Raw genomic sequence first — 20439 nt, 5'->3', positions numbered from 1 at the left:
CGTTTCTTTCTCGCATGCATAGAGTAGTTAAGTCATGTGTTGCTTCTGACATTTCACTACCAATATGTTTTCATGAATTTCGTGTTATTCATTGACAGACAAACGGTAAATGAATTATCTACAGACATGGATTTGTTTCCGAGATCAAAAAGGAGACATTTACCTTAAAGAAAAGGGCCGTGTTCAATATTCAGTCAAATAAGGTCAACCGCTTTAATTACATTTTACTCAAGTATGTTTATGTGCAAAGGAAATTAATTTCACGGCAATTATGGAAACCCCTCAATTTGCATAATTTTGACACTTTCTACCTCGCCAATTTTCTACGAAGGTTTTCATTACCTTTCAAGCAGAGCATCTTTAAGTTATCTTACGCACTGATCAACCGGGTCACATCTATTCCGAGGATAGTTAGGAAGCGCCATCGCAGGGAACACATGGCTAACAAAAGAGGCCTGTCGTTATGTAAGCCCCGTGCGCCACCTACTGGTGGTTGGAGGGACTTTAGGAACACACATACGGAAACTTGTATTAATTAGACGTCAACCATCTTAATTGTCTTTCACCATGTCAGTGTAAAAATGAAGAAAAATTTAATTGAGGTTTTGGAATTGAGAACGGGGTGATTCATATTAACGTATCGGTAATAATGTCGCTTATCACATGAGCAGGCTGCGATTCCTTACAGCCCAAAAGAAATGTGCGATGCATTTGCGTTTGACTATTCCGTAAAATAGTGCATATTTAATTATAGAATAACACGGTTGTATCCATCCTAACATACCGGTAATACTGTAAATCCGCAATGCAAATATGCTGCTGTTAAATATTTTACACCCCTTCCCTGCAATGTGGTGGCTGTGTGTTTGTGCGGAGAGTTTTTAAGTCAGCTGTGTTGCGTCCTGCTTGCAGGTGACATCAGTTGCAAGGGGATGACCGAGCGCATTCATAACATCAATCTCCACAACTTCAGCAATTCTGTACTTGAGACCCTCAATGAGCAGCGCAACCGTGGGCACTTCTGTGACGTGACTGTTCGGATCCATGGAAGTATGCTGCGAGCTCACCGCTGCGTGCTGGCTGCTGGAAGCCCCTTCTTTCAGGACAAGCTGCTGTTGGGCTACAGCGACATTGAGATCCCTTCTGTGGTCTCGGTGCAATCCATCCAAAAGCTGATTGACTTTATGTACAGCGGGATTCTGCGGGTGTCTCAGTCAGAGGCCCTGCAGATCCTAACCGCTGCCAGCATCCTCCAGATCAAGACCGTCATCGATGAGTGCACCCGCATCGTGTCCCAGAATGTGGGCCTGGCCGGGCCGGGGGGCTTCCCCGTCATACCGGGAGACTCCGGTCAGGATACGCCCCGCGGCACGCCGGAGTCCGGCACGTCCGGGCCCAGCAGCGACGCAGAGTCAGGTTATATGCAAGCAACATCTCAAGGCATTGACCGCGCATACACATCACTGTACTCCTACCCCGGCCTCACTCTGCAGAACGGCACCCGCGAGCGCCCCCTGTACATTACCCCCATGTCGACAAACTACAATCCGACTCTAAGCACTCAGGAGGTCCACCAATCTCAAGACCCGCCGTGGATGAACCGCATCCAGGAGCGGTCTCAGCAGGTCGACCGCTTCATCTCCACAGCGGAGTCCACCCACTGCCGCAAGCAGCCCCGGCCGGTACGCATCCACACGGGAGGGATGCACATAAAGCAGGAGGCCGAGGACGAGCACAGCTGCTACGATAATTTGGGGGACTGCCAAGACGACACCGACCACACGGAGGGTGTGGAGAGTGAATCCAAGGTTGAGAGTTTCGACTCAGGGGTGAGCTCCTCCATCAGCACCGAGCCAGATGCCATGGAGCCGCAGCCGTACCTGACGGGCTTCGGCCGGGACGGGGACGGCCATCAGCAAGGCGAAGGGGGCCCGGTGCATATAGAGGTCAACGACTCGTCCCCAGAGCAAGTGGAAGACCCAGAGGACGGGGACACATCCCACAGCACTAGTGACAGTAGCATGATGCAGCCCCTGCCAAACTCGGTGCTGTCACACTCCCTGTCCAACGCCCCGCACTACATGCGCCAGGCAGAATCACTCACCAGCAATCTGAGGATGCCGCTCACCGTGACCAGCAACTCCCAGGTGATGGGCACCGCTGGAAGCACCTTCCTGCCCACGCTCTTTCACCCGCAGACGAATAGAGACAACAAGCCTTTCCCTTACCTTCCTGTCCAGCAACCAGCCCAGTTTGTGGCCGTGCAGAACGCCGCGATGCCGTCGTTCCCGAACTCCATGTCGGTACAGCAAACGGCGTCGCAGCAGCAGCTCGTAGGAGGAATCGGTCCGGGGGAAAAGAAGCCCTACGAATGCACTCTCTGCAGTAAAACCTTTACTGCCAAACAGAACTACGTCAAACATATGTTTGTCCACACCGGTGAGTCAGGACGTCTGGTGAAGTCTGTGAATGTCAAGTGAAGTTGTTTGCGGTGGGGAGTTGGGGGGGGGGGCTAACAAATCTTTGGTTAGCGGATGAAAAACTCTTTAACATTGAGGAAACACATGCTGTGTTTTCATGAACCCAGCATGTGTTTTGCCATCTTTTAGTCACAGTTGCCCAGTAGTTTTAGTGTCATTCCCCTCTGACTTACGGGGCCATTAGCTGGCTCATGCCGCCGATCATTACACCGTGCACTGCTTTCCTGACAGCCGTATCAATCACAAACCGTAGGAATCACCACCACAGATAGAAAGAATTAGATAGTATATAATTAGAAGATCGCCTACTCAAATATCCATTATTATTCATAAGAACCAGAGCCAGCGGTGACGACCGTTTGAAACAGAACCTCCCCGGTTTCGCTCACACGGTCGTGCAGAGCAGAGCGATGTCGTGCGGGAAAGGCAAGTGACTGATCGACCAGTCGGGACGAGATCTCAACGTCTCGCGGGATTTAATGTCGGATTACGGATTTTTACTCAGTCTCGTAACAAATATTATTCAAAAACAAACCAAATGCCAGCATGATGTATCGTAATATAGTGTTGATGTTCCTATGAGATTACCATGCATCTGACACATTTCATTTCAGTAAAAGACTTTGGCAAGAATTATTATAAACATTTTATTTCATCTTCACATAGCCCAATCACACAGTAGTATTTATGTAATGTAATTCCTTAAGATAGAGAGTTGTAACAATACACACTCAAAAAAGCTAAAAGACGTCAATACATAATGTGCAGCCGAGGTAATAGGTCATATGCTGCAATAACGACAAAAACGAGTCAATGCAATGCAAATATATAATGCAAATATACTAGTGAAAAGAATACCTGTTCTATGTGTGTCGGCTGTATGGTGCTAAAGTGTAACTCATTCGATCAGGTAAACATAAAGGAGAAATAGGGATCAGATAAAAGTACAAATTATTGGCTTCATTAAATCAAAACAGGTCGCTTCACATTTATGCAGTGCAGCGGCAAACTGGAGACACACAAGACTCATTAACTTGCATGATATAAATTGCTTATTCGCAGCTTTGTCAGCTCTGTCTCTTCCTCTACCTGTTAGTTTTACGCAATTATTAATACTTTGATATTTCCCAGACTTGAATTGAAGAATATCATAATTATGTAAATTGCGCTTACGTCTGAACAAACCAAATAGGTTCGTAAATGATTTGGTTCGTGGTCGTACAGGAATTCAAATTATCGCTGTGTTTTTCAAACCCTCCCCGTAGCCTCTGCAATATATCAATATCAAAGCGCAAATGTTACCATCACAGCGTCAGAGCTACGTTATAGGACGTGCAGACCATGAAGCTACTGAACGCAGCATCTTTACAAAGCTTATAGCGGTTTAATTAATCCCTTCTACCGCTGGTGAACTCAGGCGTCAAATGTTGCTGCACAAGTTCTTGCATGTTTTGTAAACCTCGTCCTCAAAATGTGTCCCCTTCTTTTCTCCCCTCGTTGCTTTTGTCTTGCATGTACCTCCAGGTGAGAAGCCCCATCAGTGCAGCATCTGCTGGCGCTCATTCTCCCTGAAGGATTACTTAATCAAACACATGGTGACACACACAGGGGTGCGCGCCTACCAGTGCAGCATCTGCAACAAGCGCTTCACCCAGAAGAGCTCTCTCAATGTCCACATGCGGCTGCACCGTGGAGAGAAGTCCTACGAGTGCTACATCTGCAAGAAGAAGTTCTCACACAAGACCCTGCTGGAGAGGCACATGGCCCTGCACAGCACAGGCAGCGCCATCACGGGGCTGTCGGGGAGCGCGGGTACCCCGGGCCCCGTCTCCATTCCCATGCCCATGGCCGTCCCCGAGCCTGGCGCCGGAGTGGTGGCCCTCGCCATGCCGGCGGGCGGAGGTGCTGGTGTAGGGGCTGGGGTTGGAACAGGAGTGGGTGTAGCTGCAGAAGCGAGCTGCCAAGAAGGGACCACCTACGTGTGCTCCGTCTGCCCTGCCAAGTTCGACCAAATGGAGCACTTCAATGACCACATGCGAATGCATGTCTCCGATGGATAAGTACTAATAGATAAACTTCTTTCAAAAAGAATGACAAATAACATGGCACTAGATTTTCCTTTTTTCTTATTTTGAGGTATGAAGAGTAATGAGTATAGACACTGGCACATTGATTTTCCCAAAAAAAAAAAAATTATGATTTTTTTCTTTTTCTTTTCTGTTATTCTAAAAGAAAAAAAATATGGTGGCCTTAAGGCTTAGTAGTTTGATATTGATCTACTGGATGGATCCTAACTACAGGCCTCTAAATGTATGCTTTCCTAAAATATTGATTTATGTGTTGAACACTACCGAAAGGCCTACGAAAGAAACACATACACACAAACACACCTTTAGTGTAGAAATGTCTGAATGAATATACATGTGCATATATGTTTGAGCGTTCGTGTATTTGCATATGTCTGTCTTTTTAGTCCGTGTGTGCGCGCGCGCGCGTGTGTGTGTGTGTGTGTGTGGTTGTGTGTGTGTGTGTGTGTGTGTGTGTGTGTACAATGCCGTGAAACATTAATCATGGCAGTTGTGAACCCATACTGACCAGTTTGGAAACTAGATGTCCAAGCTTACTGTGGTATAATTTACAACAACAATAACAAAAAAAAAATCAACTGGGGTTGGGCTAAATATTCCCTCTAAAAAAATACTGATGGTCACAAGATTGCCTTCTAATGTAAAATAAAAAAGGAGAGTAGTTAATTTGACACTGGGTTTTATTTATTCCTATGGTATTAAGGGATTATAATGCAGCTGTTGTCAAGGTACCAATTTCAATCATTTTACTGAAATGTAACTTCCTGTCGGTTGTGACAGGGACTAATATTTCTCACATGTTTTGTAATTGTTGTCCATGCATTTTGATGGTTAAGATTACGTTTACTAAATTAGGGTGTGTTGACGAGACAACATTTGAGCAAAAATATGTTTCTTTTTTTCTGAAGTTTGGAGTTTAAGTCATTTGCATACACTGCCACTATAATATCCTAAACGACTGTTAAGGCTACTAGACCTCTTCCATTTAAAAACATGAGAGAGAAAAAAAAGGAAAGATCCTTTTGCTGATGTTTTTCTTTGTTTTAGCCTTTTCCCATTCACAGTTAATGGCAGGCCGGCACACGCGACTAAACTCTCTCCTTCATGATTGCTGCTCCTCAACTTGCACCTGACTGCAATGGGATGTAGAATGAAATTGTTACTGTAATTATTGTCATGGATCAGCCTTCGCGGTTGCAATTTGATAATCAGATTATAATATTTGGGAGGTCCAGGCTTGTCGGCGATGGGAACGGTGTTAACGAGGGAGGGGTTTCATTTGAATCAGCCGGACCCCCTGTGCAACCCATCCATTGCTATTGCACAGCTATTTCAGCTGGTTGGAGCTAATCGCACGTTCTCTTTGGTGCATTTGCTCCTCTCGGCAGCTCAAAGGGCGCGCAACGCTGTCCAATGAGAATGCAGTCTCAGCGCAAAACAAGTAGCTCCTTCGAAATCACACTGCTTTTTTCGTGATGTACCACAAGTTGCAGATGGACTTTCTAGACGACCGTAAACATTCCTGATTTTGTAAACTCTTGGACACAGCATGTTGAGAATAGATTTGGAAGCTAGTGTGCAAAAGTTTTTCATCCACGCATCACGATAAGGCAAATTTCTAATATCTGAATAGTTTTTTATTGCTTTTTATTAGAAATAGGACACACACACACACACACACACACACACACACATGCAACTGCCTGCAACTACAATCTGGAGGATTTGCTCATTTATGTGAGCAAACACTTTGGTAGTTGTACCGTTTAAAGAATAACAAACTGCATACAGCGGTCTTAAAAAGACCTGCTGTAGATTTTAAAAAAACAAAGTGCTACTTTGCACATTTTCTTAAAATGCCTGTGCTTAATATTTAATCATTTTCCTTAAATTAACTTTTATTGATTTTCTTTCATTCAATTTAAAAAGGAAAACTTGTTTTTGTTAATCTTGATAAGTGGACTGCATTATTTTCTTGCATATATGTTGCACTGCTTAAACCAATAAGTGCACTACTGTTAACAGAGATACTATAGTTTTAGAAAAGAGGATTTTTTTTTTAATCTAACATTTGGTTGTAGAGTTCACATGTAAGAATAGCTTTGTTTCAATTTATTCATTAAGTAATTCAGTGGTTCTTGGCTTTTGTTATCGCTTGCAGTTACCTACAGTATATCCTTGTGCCGTGTTAATGCAAGCATTTATTTTTATTTAAATATGTACCATAATGTGTGCTCATCTATGTTTTAACCTTTTGAATTCATTCTTTTACGGAGTCAGCTCCCTGTGACAGTTAATCAATCGCATTTCTTTAGAAACAGACACAATTTTTCCTTCAAGAACATCCAAGCCAAACAACATGAACAGTGAAACAGTAATAATACACGACTCCCGTCCAACTCCGTTGGCGGAGGTAATGATAATAATAGCTATTCTTGTATTATTAATAGTAATACATTTAAAATGTATGTGTGTGCGTGTGTGTGTGTATGTGTGTGTGTGTAACATAAATGATATGTGTGTCCTAGAACAACTTTCTGTGGGGTTTTTAAGGTGCGGGAGGTGATGGAATGCAGCTTCTTTGATATCTGTCGGTTGTACACGGTCGTGTCCCTTCCTTGGTGTTTGTACGTCCGTGTGGTATTTAGCCTAATCAATCTGTTAATAAGTGGAATATCTGAACTGTAGGGCTTCCTTTGCAATATGCAGCGCAGGTACTACGAGAAGCAGCTCTCTGAACCTTTCGGGCCGACGCGGCAACACGTGACATCTGTTCTGAGATTCGACAAAAAAGGCCGAGGTCGAGTACTGTTGTACTTCGTCGCGCCCGCTTGGAGAAGTTTCATCCGGCTTTTTTGAAATTTCGTATGATTGCCACTAGGTTTGTGATCCCCGTAGAGTCAGCCGAAGTGAAGTCAAGTGACGAGCACGTGAGGCAACGAGGCTTTCTGTATTCTGACAAAATATTTATGTAATAATGTTGAAGAAGCATGAGGTGAGTCCTCGGTGAAAGTAGCACATTATTCAACATTTAATTAGGCCCGTCTCCTTCGGTGTGCACATGCGCCTAAATTGTTGCGATGGCGTGGCGATAATTGATGCATTCTAGTGCTCTATTTGTCTCTACACAGCACGTGGAGGGTTAATCTCATGCCTTAACAGACAATGCACTAAATAGAATACGTTAGCAACTGCCGAGATCTCTTTCCAACAGCACGGCGCACGGCTCACGGCGTTGGTGTCGTTGTCTGTTCAGTACCAAGTTAAACACTGCCAAACCAACATCAGCACTTCTTTGAGGGCGGAGGCAGAGGCATGAGTTGAGTTGAATTGTTTCAGTGTAATGTGTGTGTTCAGTGATCTAGCATTCCTTCACGGCACCTAAATTTTTACATATTTTGTGTAAACACATATATCAAATGCACTATTGACTGTAGCTAGATGAGTACAACCAGCTTTGTGGTATCATTGGTCTAAATAGTAGGTTAAGTAGCTAGATGTCGGTTTTTTGAACTATTTGATTTCAGAATTACACTATCAATCGTTTCTCTATCTTCCTTTTGTTTTTTGTTTTTTTGGAATAACAAAAGTAGCCGATCTCCACGTTATGCGGATGAGGGCTGATAACTCGTCCAATCGTCATTTGACTTCTTGTATCATAAGGTGTTTGATAGCAGACCGGGCTTGGGAGGGGACGAACCTTCTCTCCAGTGTGTCATAATAACGTGCTTTAGCTTCCTCCCCCCTCGTTGTTGCATTAGCATCACACGCTCTCCACTGTCCATAGTTATTATATTGCTTATACGGCTTCAGCTACTCGTGGTGGTGCTTAATTCTCTTTTTCTCGGTGTTGCAGAAAAAGTTGGTGAAAAATTGCAACATCATCCATGAAAGTAAGTCCTTATCTCAATCGTGCTTCTTCTAGTTGTTAGTTTGAAAAAAGAAAAAAAAGTTGAGACTTTATGTTTGCAAAGTGTTTGCATATTTTCCAGATCAAAACATATTGAAAAGTAGATAATAGCCTTGAGCCTGCAGCTGTTTGTATTGTGTTTCAAATATATTACTGTTCATGTTTTGTTTATCTAGAGTAGAGACACAGGGTCTACAGTACATCGTTGTCCTTCTTGCAGTATGTTTAATTCATCGTTATACTTCTTAATTTCAGACTTCCTTCTGCTTTTTTTTTATGGTGATCATAGTGACGTTGTTTATACATACATAGCTTCACGCAACTGGATAAAGGATAACAGTTAATGAGTTGTTTCACAGTATACTATAAATGCTTATATGCTTCGCATTGAGTTGAAATCAAGGAAAGATAGTAATGGTGAGGGTCATGTTGAGTAAGGAACAGGTGTATTTTATTTTGACATGCATGCGTCTGTCTTCCTGTTTGTCTTTCAGTCGGTCGCCACACATGTTTAAGTCAGATCCTTTTATTCAAGCTTGAATAAAGTCACAAAGTTACGAGTAGAATACAGACAAAAAAGCATGAGTACATCCAGAAAACTGCATTTTAGTCTTTTGGGCCTTCTTCAGTACACATAAGAGTGAAATAGATAACTTCCTACAAATGTACTATATATATTTAAGTATCACCGTCTCCACACAGATAAAGAATGCATTCTGAGATAGTTTGATAAAGACGCAACTGCAGCGAGAGTATACAGTACCTTGTGGGATATAGGGGATATGCCTATCAAGTGCCTATCAGTACATACAGCAACTATACAGAATATTCATAGTCTTTCTCTCCTACATTGCACAGATACAGTATATACTCAATGGTCTATTGAAATAAATACTATTTATACTATTACTGCTAAGACCTGGTGGTTGTGTGTACATCCTAAGATAACCCTTTAAAATACCTGAAATGCTCTATTCATATACAGTAAAAGCTACATCTGCAAGTTTTATTTTTATCTTACATTTATACGGCTTGGAGGATTCAAAGATATAAAAAATCCGATCACTTTTTCACGTTTCTGAATGAAACAAACGAGTAGGTTTAGAGGGTTCAGATGGTGCTTGAGACATTTATTTCATTTCCTAACCGGAGGACCTTTTCTTTTCCACGTTGCTCTCTGTCTCGTGGCTGCTAGGGCCGACTAGGACCATCTTTAGTCTTTGCCGCTTACAAGCGAGCCATATTCAGGACGTGCTGTGTGTTTGTGGGGGGGCGGGCCAGTGGCACTTTGTGCTCGGCAGAGGGAGCCACACACAGCTGGAAGTTGAATGTTCGGATTTTTTAATTTGATGGTGTTGCCGGTAAATATCGGCATTCTTCAGATTATCATATGCATCCACCGGCTCGCCAGTAGTGACACTGGAAACGTCGGAGGGCTCTCGCACATGAAAGTTGATGGCAAATCCCCCCACAACGGTCACTCAAGTTGAATCTTTTAACAGCAGCAAGCAGCATGGAAAAAAAAAAAAAAGAGGCCGGTCATTTAGATATTTAGAAATTAAATTACTAATTGAGAGTTATGGCAGAGAACATGCGGTGCTCAAAAATGTCTTTAAGTGGTTTGTTTAACAGCATGAAAACAAAACTTAACGGGAAAATATTGTGGGATAAAAAGCATGAATCGAGTTTCAGGACCGAGTGGCTGCGAGATAAAAGGTGTTGGGAGGGCTTATTATTCCGTCCCCTGTGGACTAATTAATTTTCTCTGTAACCTTCTCCAGCCTAGTTACTGTGCCAGATTTAGGAGGGGGGGGGGAGGGGGGGACACTTAAAATCAAATAAAATGTGAGATTGAAAGCAGACCAACACAAATTGGAAAAAAAATGTAATTTTTTTTTTTTTCAATCAGCAAAACCTATATAAGCATAATGTATTACAAAAATGCCAAAAGCAAGTGATGCCTATATTTTGAATCTTTAAATCCTCCATAATGCATAATCTTCAGTAAATAGGAGAAAACACCTACGATTCAAATTTTGAAGGCTTAGTTCCTTAATACGTTTACTGTTCAAGTGAAGCATTAATAGTAATATAGGCAACGTGATGAAGCTCGTCCCAGTCATCCAGCCGTCACACTGTGACGCACACAAACGGCAATCGTGTCTTCACGCGCAAACGGTGAAGCGGCTGTGCACATTTGAAAGTAAGACGCAGCTGAACTAAGCTATAAAAGCGTCTACAGTACTTTCTCCGAACATGCAGTTATCACTCCACCCCCACGAGGCGCTTAAGAGATATCGTCAGGTAACAAGCGTCCATCAGTCCCAATGAAGCATGCAGTCCTGTCTACACAGCTTCCTTCCTGTAGGGGAGAACTTTGAATGTCCCTCCATAACAGGCTTTCTGTATCTTTTTGTTTTAATTTGTTCACAAAGCTGAGGAGACTAAGGCACGATTCAGCCTCAGAAGACTAAGCGTTCAGCTTCTTTGTGTTCTCAGTCGCTGTGGTGTTTTTTTTTTTGTCGTTGTTTTTTTTTTTCTTCCTTTTTGGCTCGGTCCGGCTCGACGAGACGATTTGCTTTTTTCGAAAAGTGCGTCAACTAAAAAAAAAAAACATGCATTCCTGTTCAAGTCCAGCGCATTCCAACACCTAGTCTGGCAAACATTTTCCACACTTAACTCATCTAACATTAAGGCGGATTTCCAGCACTTATGTGATGTGTGTTTTTTTTACACATCTGTTGAGTATTTGGTCATGAGGTAGCAAACATTGCCCATTACATCCAAGTTTAGTATAATGTATTTTTCCCTCAGTCTATTCTCGCTGTGAATTGAACACAAATGCCGTAGTCTTTGAGCACAGCTGAAGCCTAATCATTACACCCGAATCATCACAAGTCAAATGGAAAATAAAACTGTACTAGACAATGTTTGTTTTCATAAACCAAAGAAGGGTTGAGATAATTTAAGTTTATGGAGAAAGTAACATTTATTTTCTGTGTGCGTGCGTGTGTGCGTGCGTGCGTGTGTGTGTGTGTGTGTGTGTGTGTGTGTGTGTGTGTGTGTGTGTGTGCAGGCGTGTGGTTCCTTAGCGATCGGGTTAGTTTGCTACAGTTTTTTTTTTTTTTTCCTCATTGCCGGGTGCTTGTGAAAATGCATTGTTTGTTTTTTGTCAATTAATCGGTTGTTCATAGTTTTGTGGTTGTGTTTATTTGCCTGTTGTAGACCAAAATAGACCTTGTTTTTTAATAAGAAATGCAACAAAACCTAAAAATGAATCTGACACAGCACCTGTGATGTAAACTATCGCATGTTAAACATGTTTATAAGTGTTGCATCCTTCCTCTGACAAAACATACTAATCATTGGTTACGTCTTCTATACACACATCTAGCCAATCAGTGTAGACCTGTTCACCTTCACATTGGATTATATCGAAATAGTTTTGTTGATCGCAGTTTTCCTCAAATATTTGCACGGTCTAATATTTCAAGGCTGTCCCTTAAATACTAATCTGACATTGTGACGTTGAGTACATTTAGCCATTCATGCTCGAGATGGACCAAGTTGTTAAGTTTGCACATATTTTGTAGCTTGTTTATTAAGCCAAAAAAAAAAGAAAGGAAAGAGAATAATGACACCTTCAGTCTCAGCAAATTCAAGTCAAATCCAGCTGAGGTGTTCGTGGTCTGCAATCAAATATTACAGTCGCTCATGTTCACTGAAAAAAAAATCACTACATAATAAAGATAAATTTAAAACCAAACTAACACGCATTTTTAAATCATAACGTGGTCCAAATATTTATGAAAGTGGTTACGTATATTTTTGTAAGGATCACCTGCGAGCGGAATGTAAACCATTTGGCAAAATCTGACGATATTTTATTACTGTAAGGTCGAATTCAAGGTGAATCTGCTGTATATTTTTCATCTTGTGTGTGTTCAAAATAGGAAACTTAATTACTGTAATTCTGGCGATGTTTTGTACCTGTGGCGAAGACAGAACTTCTCAAACATTGGCATTAAAAATCATAGATGACACGCGCCCTAATAAACGCAGCGTAGGTTTGTTCCTTCATCCGGCTTTCAGGCTTTTTGCTGCCATATCTTTTACGTAGATGCTTTCTGTAAACATGCACTTGAGTTGAACTATAAGATGTGCTTATAAATATGTGTATATTTTGTTAGGCTTTCTTTTGCCGAAGTTAGTTTGATATTTTATCATTTCCCTAAAAAAAAAAAACATACTTCTCCTGTATAGTTATGAACTTGGCAGAAGTGGAGCTGTTGTAGTAAAGGTAGTTAACATCACAACTAAGCAAACCCTGAAATATATGCTGCAGTAATGTGTTTTCAGTTTGTTTTTGATAATTTATGCTCCAGGTTGGTTTGTATTTTATTATTATTGTTATGAAACAAGCTTGTTTGAAATGTATTGACTGCTGTTTTGAAAGAGGGGATAAAGTTTGTATGTTTTTTAATGTACGTGCAAGGACGTTTTTATAATATGATTTGTCAAACACTGGACTGGAGTGAGTTTTCCAACGTTCCCAAGTTGAGAGATGCATTTGACAGACATAACTGCACAGGCGACACACCCGTTAGCACAGACGTGCGCTGACAGAGAAGCACATCCTCCCCCAGCTGCACGGGGCCAGGTGACTTAACGCGGCCGCCCTTCCTCCCGTTCCAAATAGGAGTTCAGATTCACATGTGAGAAGTTACGACGTTTCCTCTGTGCTACTTAATCGCGTCGCTTGGGTGACGGATTATTATATGTAATAGGAAATATTTATTGGGGCTTTCCTTCCAAATTGCTGCACGGGCACGTACTGCTGACGGTCTTTTCTTTTTGTTTCCCTCTGAAAAAGAAAGTGTGCGCTTTTTGAATAATCAGAAGAAGAAAAAAAATCGCAAAAAAGGAATTCCACTTGACAGCTATCGAGTAATCCGAATCAGCTGGCGCGTTCTCGCTGTGGTCGAGCAGATATGACGGACGAGTGTCATCAACCCAAACGCCACTTCTCCACCCAGAAAAGACATTTGCACTAGACTTGTTTTGGTCTTCTTCAATCTAAAGCAATATGAATCACTCAACGCATTTTTGAACCATAGTTGTCTCCCATGCTGAGTAAATGATGATATTGGAAATCAAGTTTTGATTTGTTTGTTTTTTGTTTGTATTCAAAAGGTACAGAAATCAGTCGCTTTTTTTTTTTTTTTTAAATGCACATCCACATGTTGTTGTTGGCAGAAGGTTTTTTCTTTTTTTTCTTCTTCTTTTCCCCGAGTATTTGGTGTCCAGATTTGAGCGGCATTAAAACTTGTTGTTTTCCTCCTGTGATTGTTTTGGACAAATCAAGCAACTTTGAAAAGTCAGAGACGCCATGTGAAGGAATCATCGTCCAACGTGTCCAACGTCTTCGCCGCGTTTTGAAGATTTAACAAAAATACCAAAAGCCAAAACGCAGCTGCCCTACTGTCGTGCACGCCGTCCTCGTTGAAAGCACTCTGCATATTTGGTCACTTTGAGGTGCTTTTCATTTTAATCGCGGGGATGTTACAGAGAAATGCTTTAAAGCGAAATAATAATACTTATTAGACGGAAGAAGAAAAACACCCAAATGCACCTGTTTCGTCGTGTAAACGCAGCGCAGAGAGTCTGCGTCCACCAGAATGCGTCACGCTGCATCCTTCATTCACAACAGCAGTAACTTTTGACCTTAGCGTCATTGTTTCGTTGATGGGCGTATGTGTACATTTTTGAATAATTCACAAACGGGCAAAACGTCACCATTTTATCTGGATGTAGTAGCTTTCCTGTTTCCACCGCTTTGTGGCAGTTGTTGAAAGATGTTGCGGTTTGTCTAAATATGTTGCGTGTTAGAGGAAGCATAAGTATGTGCCTTCTTGTAATCTCCTTGGTGAGCTTGTTATTATTGAGAAGCTGAAGCCAGCCAATTGTGTTTGCACTAAAAACCAAATTGCTTTTGTGATGTAGACTATTTAAGCAAGCTTGTTGCGTCACTTTAACCGTACAGTATGCATGAGGGTGAAATTGGTAAGTCTAAGGCTGGAGCTCTCATCTGTTGACCTGTAAACCAGTGCAGCTTAGAGGATCTTGTGAATATATCTTGGCTTAGTTTCGCATTCAGTTTTCAATTCCATACTCCTTACTCATCAAGTTTGTCACAGTTTCTACAGTAAAAAAAAAAAAAGGAAAAAAAAACAATAAAAAAAACAGCAAATAACACATACCATGAATACAATACAGCTTTTACTTTCACATGCCACAGTTAGAGAGTTAAAACAACTGCAGCGGAGATATTCGTTTCTCTGAATCCATGGGAATGCATGAGTACACGAGGTCGCCTCAAGACTATTGGTCAAAATCATTTAGGTTGTTTTGGAAAAACTTGTATTTATTACATATTTTGTCGACATCTAAGAAAGACCTACTTGCTTTGAGTCTTACAAATGCACCTTATTCATGTCAGTCCATGTGAGGGGGGGAAAAGGCTGGCAATGTAATATCTCTGATTTAGCACCTTACTACACAGCATGTTTTCACTTTATGCCAGTTTAGCTATTCTTCCATATTTATGATTTCAAAAATAAATCTCAGACTTTGTGAAATTGTTTCATGGGATGTGCCAAACTTTGGAGGCGATCTCCCAAGTGTTTATGCTTATCATTTTACTTTCCTCCTCCTTCAGTTATAGCAACGGTATGTCAAAACTTTCCTATAACAGTGTGTGGAATCAATTTATCTCAGCAAACAGTATCATTACTTGCCATTTTACAATAAGCCCTGTATTTCACATATATTTACCAGTGATGTGTATTTGTTATTATAAAGAAAATAGCCGTAAAAGCTTCATTATGTTACATGATATTGTGACTTTTTTCGAAAAACTGTGAAGACTTATCTTGCATATACTTTATACAGAAGTATTAAGCCTTAATACAAAAGACTAAAAAAAGTGTGGAAGAATAAACTGATTGTTGCTAAGTAAGGATGATTTTTGTAAATGTTACCAGCACTTTTTTTGTAATTTTCACTCTCTGAGGTATTGTACAAGTTCAAGCTGTTTGTGAAGTTTGATTATGAAGGAATAAAAACTAGTACTTTCCTGTACTTCACAGAAAGTCTTGTTGCAGTTTTATTTTTCAGTTGTTTCTCCTGCTGGTTTCCTCATAAATATTCTGCCCTTTTGCCTTTAAAGGGGAATATGTTTGAAAGATGGACAGGTTTTGATGCTGAAATCAATATATTCTGATAAAATAGCTGCGATTGGCTAAAATTAAGCCCGTCGATAATATTAGCCTGCTGCTGTGTTGATTCCAAATACAGTTGGAAGTGACAACAGCAGGCTGGATGCTCTCCCAGAATGCACTGGGCAGAAGGCAGGAAACACCCTGCACGAGCCGCCAGTCCATCACAGATCTAACAATGATTAATAAACAATCACAGTCACACTTCAATTCACACCTCCAGGCCATTCAACAGTGAAGTCCACTTCAATCACAAGTGTTTGGGCTGTGGGAGGAAAGTGATGCAGCCAACGCGTAGAACTCTGCACACAACCCAGTTTTCCAGGCAGCAGAGACCTGGTTCGTCCTGGTGTGAGGCGTCCACGTTAACATCTGACCTGCTGCACTCGTGCATGCGAGAGACGGATGTGTTTCACACTCTGATTAGCAGGCAGAGTCTTATCTACCAGAACGCAGTCAGCGTCCATCAGATTTGGGAGTTTCCGCCGCAAGATTGGTCAACCGCAGAGTGTTAGACTGTACTGATCCCTCCACAAATACAATATAACGATCACCGTGATAAAAAGAGACGGAACGTTCAGGAATCGATTTTGCTTATACAAGCCACTAATTTCCAAAAATAATCACGGTATACATGGCCCGCTAATGAAAATAAATAAGTGATGGCCAGTATTCGATACGCACCGTATTAAAATGTTGAATTGTTTGTGTTCATTTTAGTTGTGGCTCCCCGTACCTGGATTGTAAGGGGGAGGCAGGACGCAGAGAGGGGATGTATTGTATCCCAGCAAGAGATTCACATGGTTTGAGAGATTTGGTGCAATAAATGTTTATGAATTCAAAATGAGCCTGTGAGAAGAGATAATTTTTTTGGAGCAACATTTTTCTAGGCTTTCTATTTTTGAAATACAGGCAAGCTAATTAACAAAATCCATTTCGGTGATGCATTTCTTTGAATCAATCTTTTTACTGAAAATTTTTTTTATTTTCTTTGTATGGCTGAGAACCAACAAAGCCACTTTTTGTACCAAAACATATTAGATAACGTTTCCTAATGGATTTGTGAAAATACAATTTGCTACTTATTTTTCTGATACACTGCTGTATTTTAATGTTATTTAATATATTTTACTTTATAATCTACACGACAGAATTGATATTACTAGGAGTCAGATTTTCTTACAGTATATTTAAGTGAACAGTTTAGAATGCAGAGGTGATGCTGCGGTGTCCACGTCACAATATTTACGAGAGGGCAAGCCACGTCATTGAGAAGCGGTCACGCGCACAGGGGACGGGAACCCGCGAGCGTCACACTGGTTTGCCTCTGGCGCCCCCTGCTGTCAGCCTCCGATATGTCAGACCGGGCGGAGCAACTCGGGGACTCCGAGTCAAATTCGTGGGGTCCTTAGTTTCATCTTTCTACACTAGACTCCAAAACGGGGCTTCCAAGACATTCAGGTCCCCACCAGGGGGACAACTGAAATGCACGCATGTTTTCCAGTGTCACTGATCGGCCTGAATATAATGATTAATGGCTGCAGTTAGCGCTGGTAAAGCTTCACCTAAACCATCAATGAACAGTTACAGCCCTTCCATGGATGATCTCCATTTTTATATTCACACATCCCTCAACGGCTCTCTGGTAGTTTAGATTTCACAGGAAATTGATCCCGGAAATCACCCATATGCAGAAGGCCATAACTTAACCATAAATTAAAAAAGAAAATCTTGATTTGGCGTCTGCTACTGACAAGTCAGGAGCTGTTCAGCGTTTATCGAAAGGAGTTTAAAGTCAGGTGTTCTACTCTACAATCCCAGTAGTGACCGTGGTCCAAAGAGGAAGGCTCAGGAAGAGATAAGCGTGAGTAAATATAGCCATTTGGTGTAATCCACTTGGCGCATTTCATTATCTAGCGAGTGCTCATCTCATGCAGTGCAGAGTGGAAGAGACATGGACATAAATTGTTTGGTTTGTTCCCCAGAATAAATTTATTCAGATTGGGACCATACAAACCTAGTGAATGACAGGAGGAGGTATCGGATTTCTTTAACAGGAATGACATTGGTAGGAGGAGGATGTGGAACGTTTAAAATCATAAAGATGCACAAAGTACAGCCATCGCCCCAAACTAAGGGTGAGACACACTATAGTTTGTTCCCATAAATAAGGCAGAATGCAGAGTCCATAGAAATGGAGAGTTATTACATTTAGCCAAATTGGACAGTGGTGTGACAATATGACAAATTACATGACTTTCTTCAGCTCGTCGTACAACACAAGCACAAAGGCGCCGCCCATGCCTCGGAGCACGTTGGACCAGGCTCCCTTGAAGAAAGCCTTGCCGCCCTCATCACGTGCGATCTTACGCCAGCAGTCGATGGTGCCGGTGTACATGATGTCGGCTGAGGAAGAGATGAGCGCAAATTAAGTTAAGCGAACCTACAGTATAGAGGAATCTCATCAAAAATAGTTTTATGTCCATGCTGCATTCAGTCAAACGCATACCAACTCGACACAATATAGTATTGTAGTAACTGCATTACTACTATAAAAAATAATTTCAAATGAACTCACCTCCTTTGCGACCAGACTGCATCATCATACGTCTACGGACAGTGTCGAAGGGATAAGAGGTGAGACCAGCAACGGCTGTCACACTCTGTGCAATCATCCAGCTCACCAATATGCTGGCGTTCTTTGAGTCTGGAAGCATACCTGTATATAAAAAGGGGAAAATGAAAGCTCTAGAAGACAACTCGAAGGTGGTTCAGCCAGCATTTGCAACCTGTAAAGTCCACGTACCTTTAGCTGTGTCGTAGATTCCAAAGTATGCAGCCCTGTAGATGATGATACCCTGCACAGACACATTGAAGCCCTGGTACAGCCCTTTCAGGCCATCAGACTTGAAGATCTTAGCCAGGCAGTCTCCCAGGCCGTTGAACTCCCTTCCAGCTCCGGGCTTTCCCACATCTGCAGCCAGACGAGTACGGGCGAAGTCGAGTGGGTACACGAAGCAGAGAGACGTGGCTCCGGCGGCGCCACCTGAGGCCAGGTTACCGGCGAAGTACCTCCAGAACTGGGTGCGCTTGTCGACGCCATCAAGGAAGACCTTCTTGTACTTATCCTTGAAGGCGAAGTTGAGGGCCTGGGTGGGGAAATATCTGATGACGTTGGCAAGGTTACCTCTCCAGAAGGAAAGGAACCCCTGCTCCTTGGGGATACGGACAACGCAGTCCATGATGCCCTTGTACTGCATGTCCGCGGTGATCTGCTTACTGGCATGCTGGACCTGGAGTAAAGAAAAAGAAATGCAACAGTTAGACGGGTAAGCTAATCAACGGTTGATCACAAGGTCTCCTTGTTGTGACCTTGGTGTTTATTAAATTTAATTTTAAAAAAGAGCTGCTGCCTGGTTTGAATGAATGTGCAATCGGACCATGTTGAAACGAGCACAATGATCGTAGCAGCTATAGAGTCTTAACACGGCTAACATTTAATTTTCGATTAAAAATTAAAACTTCGATAATTGAAACGTTCTAATAAGACGTTGCCTGGTGAATATACATCACAATGTCGTGGTACAAGCTTCAACAGAAAACCCATGTAAAAGTTGTCGAGCCGGCTGTGAATCACTGCCGGCCGGGCCTTGCTGCAGCCATCTCGCTTAACGCTAGCTAACATCGAAGCTACATAAGCCACCGGAAACGTTTCAAACGTGCTTAAGGCGCGAATATAATTCTAATGTTGATTTATTTTACTAGGCTATGAAGTAGTAAAAGTGTAAACGTGTTCGAGGTGTTGCCGCCTACTTGTACATAATGTCCTCAACCCAGTACGTGCGTTTGTCCTTTGTTAGCTAACGTTACGCCGGCTAAGGTTAACGTAGGAAGCTAACGTTAGCAGCCAGGCTCGTGTAGGTCATTTCCCGTCTGATGGTGACCTTAAATCCTTTATCCCATCGCCCCCCAAAGTTCTCATTCATTCTATATCATCACATGTTGGGTCAGCCATGATACACTCTGAACATGTGGATAAATGACGACAACCGGCAGTGATGAGTGCTAAACTTTTAGTAGGCAGTTAGCAGGAACACACACACAAGCTAGCCGGCTAACGCTAGGGAGCCTTAACGGAAGAGTTTTTACCTGAAGGAGAAGCTTCACTCTCTCGATTGGAGCAACGGCTGTTTTGGAGATGGCAGCGGAGATGCCACCAGCCAAGAAATCCTTGGCGAATGATACAGCTGTCTCATTCATGTTTCGATGTTCTTGGTGTGCCTTTCAGATAACCAGCAAACGATATATACCCCCCTGCCCTCTACAAATGATGGCCTGCACCGACGAAATGGCCGATTGTTAAGACGCGTCGCAGATTTATAACACAATAGATCGCGATACAACGCGAGAACTCGAGATTTGCGCTGTTGGCCGATCCCCTCGACGTCACGCCGCTCTCCGCCAATGAGACTGGAGATGCAGTGACGTCGTCATAATGCGTATTCCGCTACGCACTGGCGAGTACATTCCGGCACCACCAGATACAGTTGAAGAAACTAAATTTAGACATAAACCCGGATAAGTTACTATACGGACTTTGTTCCTTTTCTGCTTCCTGCTCACGGTCACGCCCGCAGACCAATGAAGACGCTGCTCAGGTGTCACGTGTATGTGCTCTCCATACT

General features: G+C 42.3%; 2 protein-coding genes across 5 annotated transcripts in view; one reads left to right on the top strand and one right to left on the bottom strand.

Annotated features, from left to right (window-relative positions):
• The window catches only part of zbtb20 (zinc finger and BTB domain containing 20), a 32129-nt gene extending 16501 nt beyond the window's left edge, over positions 1-15628 (top strand). For 2 of the 4 annotated variants that reach the window (XM_078106760.1, XM_078106761.1), the window contains exons 4-5: positions 913-2439; positions 4005-15628. In XM_078106760.1, coding sequence (XP_077962886.1) covers positions 933-2439; positions 4005-4540 — 2043 coding nt within the window. In that variant the 5' untranslated portion in view covers positions 913-932 and the 3' untranslated portion in view covers positions 4541-15628. The remainder of the gene's footprint in view (positions 1-912; positions 2440-4004) is intronic. The other 2 variants (XM_040181767.2, XM_040181765.2) reach the window with 1 other exon arrangement.
• Positions 15629-17722: 2094 nt separating this feature from the next.
• LOC120822248 (ADP/ATP translocase 2) lies at positions 17723-20439 on the bottom strand. The gene is made up of 4 exons (XM_040181768.2): positions 19904-20439; positions 18561-19047; positions 18333-18473; positions 17723-18160 (listed from the first exon to the last, which is right to left on the bottom strand). The coding sequence occupies exons 1-4, from the start codon at positions 20012-20014 to the stop codon at positions 18003-18005; spliced, it is 897 nt and encodes a 298-aa protein (XP_040037702.1). The 5' UTR covers positions 20015-20439; the 3' UTR covers positions 17723-18002.

Source organism: Gasterosteus aculeatus, chromosome 7, assembly GCF_964276395.1.
Source record: "Gasterosteus aculeatus chromosome 7, fGasAcu3.hap1.1, whole genome shotgun sequence".
Classification (NCBI taxonomy): Eukaryota; Metazoa; Chordata; class Actinopteri; order Perciformes; family Gasterosteidae; genus Gasterosteus; species Gasterosteus aculeatus.
The sequence above is the reverse complement of the archived record's forward strand: the minus strand, read 5'-3'. Positions and strand labels throughout refer to the sequence as shown.

Excerpts from the sequence above, each read along its gene's own strand:
- LOC120822248 (XM_040181768.2), bottom strand. The coding sequence starts at position 20,014 with ATGAATGAGACAGCTGTATCATTCGCCAAGGATTTCTTGGCTGGTGGC. Across the intron at positions 19,048-19,903 it reads GAGTGAAGCTTCTCCTTCAG|GTCCAGCATGCCAGTAAGCA; the intron begins GTAAAAACTCTT and ends TCTTTACTCCAG. Across the intron at positions 18,474-18,560 it reads AATCTACGACACAGCTAAAG|GTATGCTTCCAGACTCAAAG; the intron begins GTACGTGGACTT and ends TTTTATATACAG.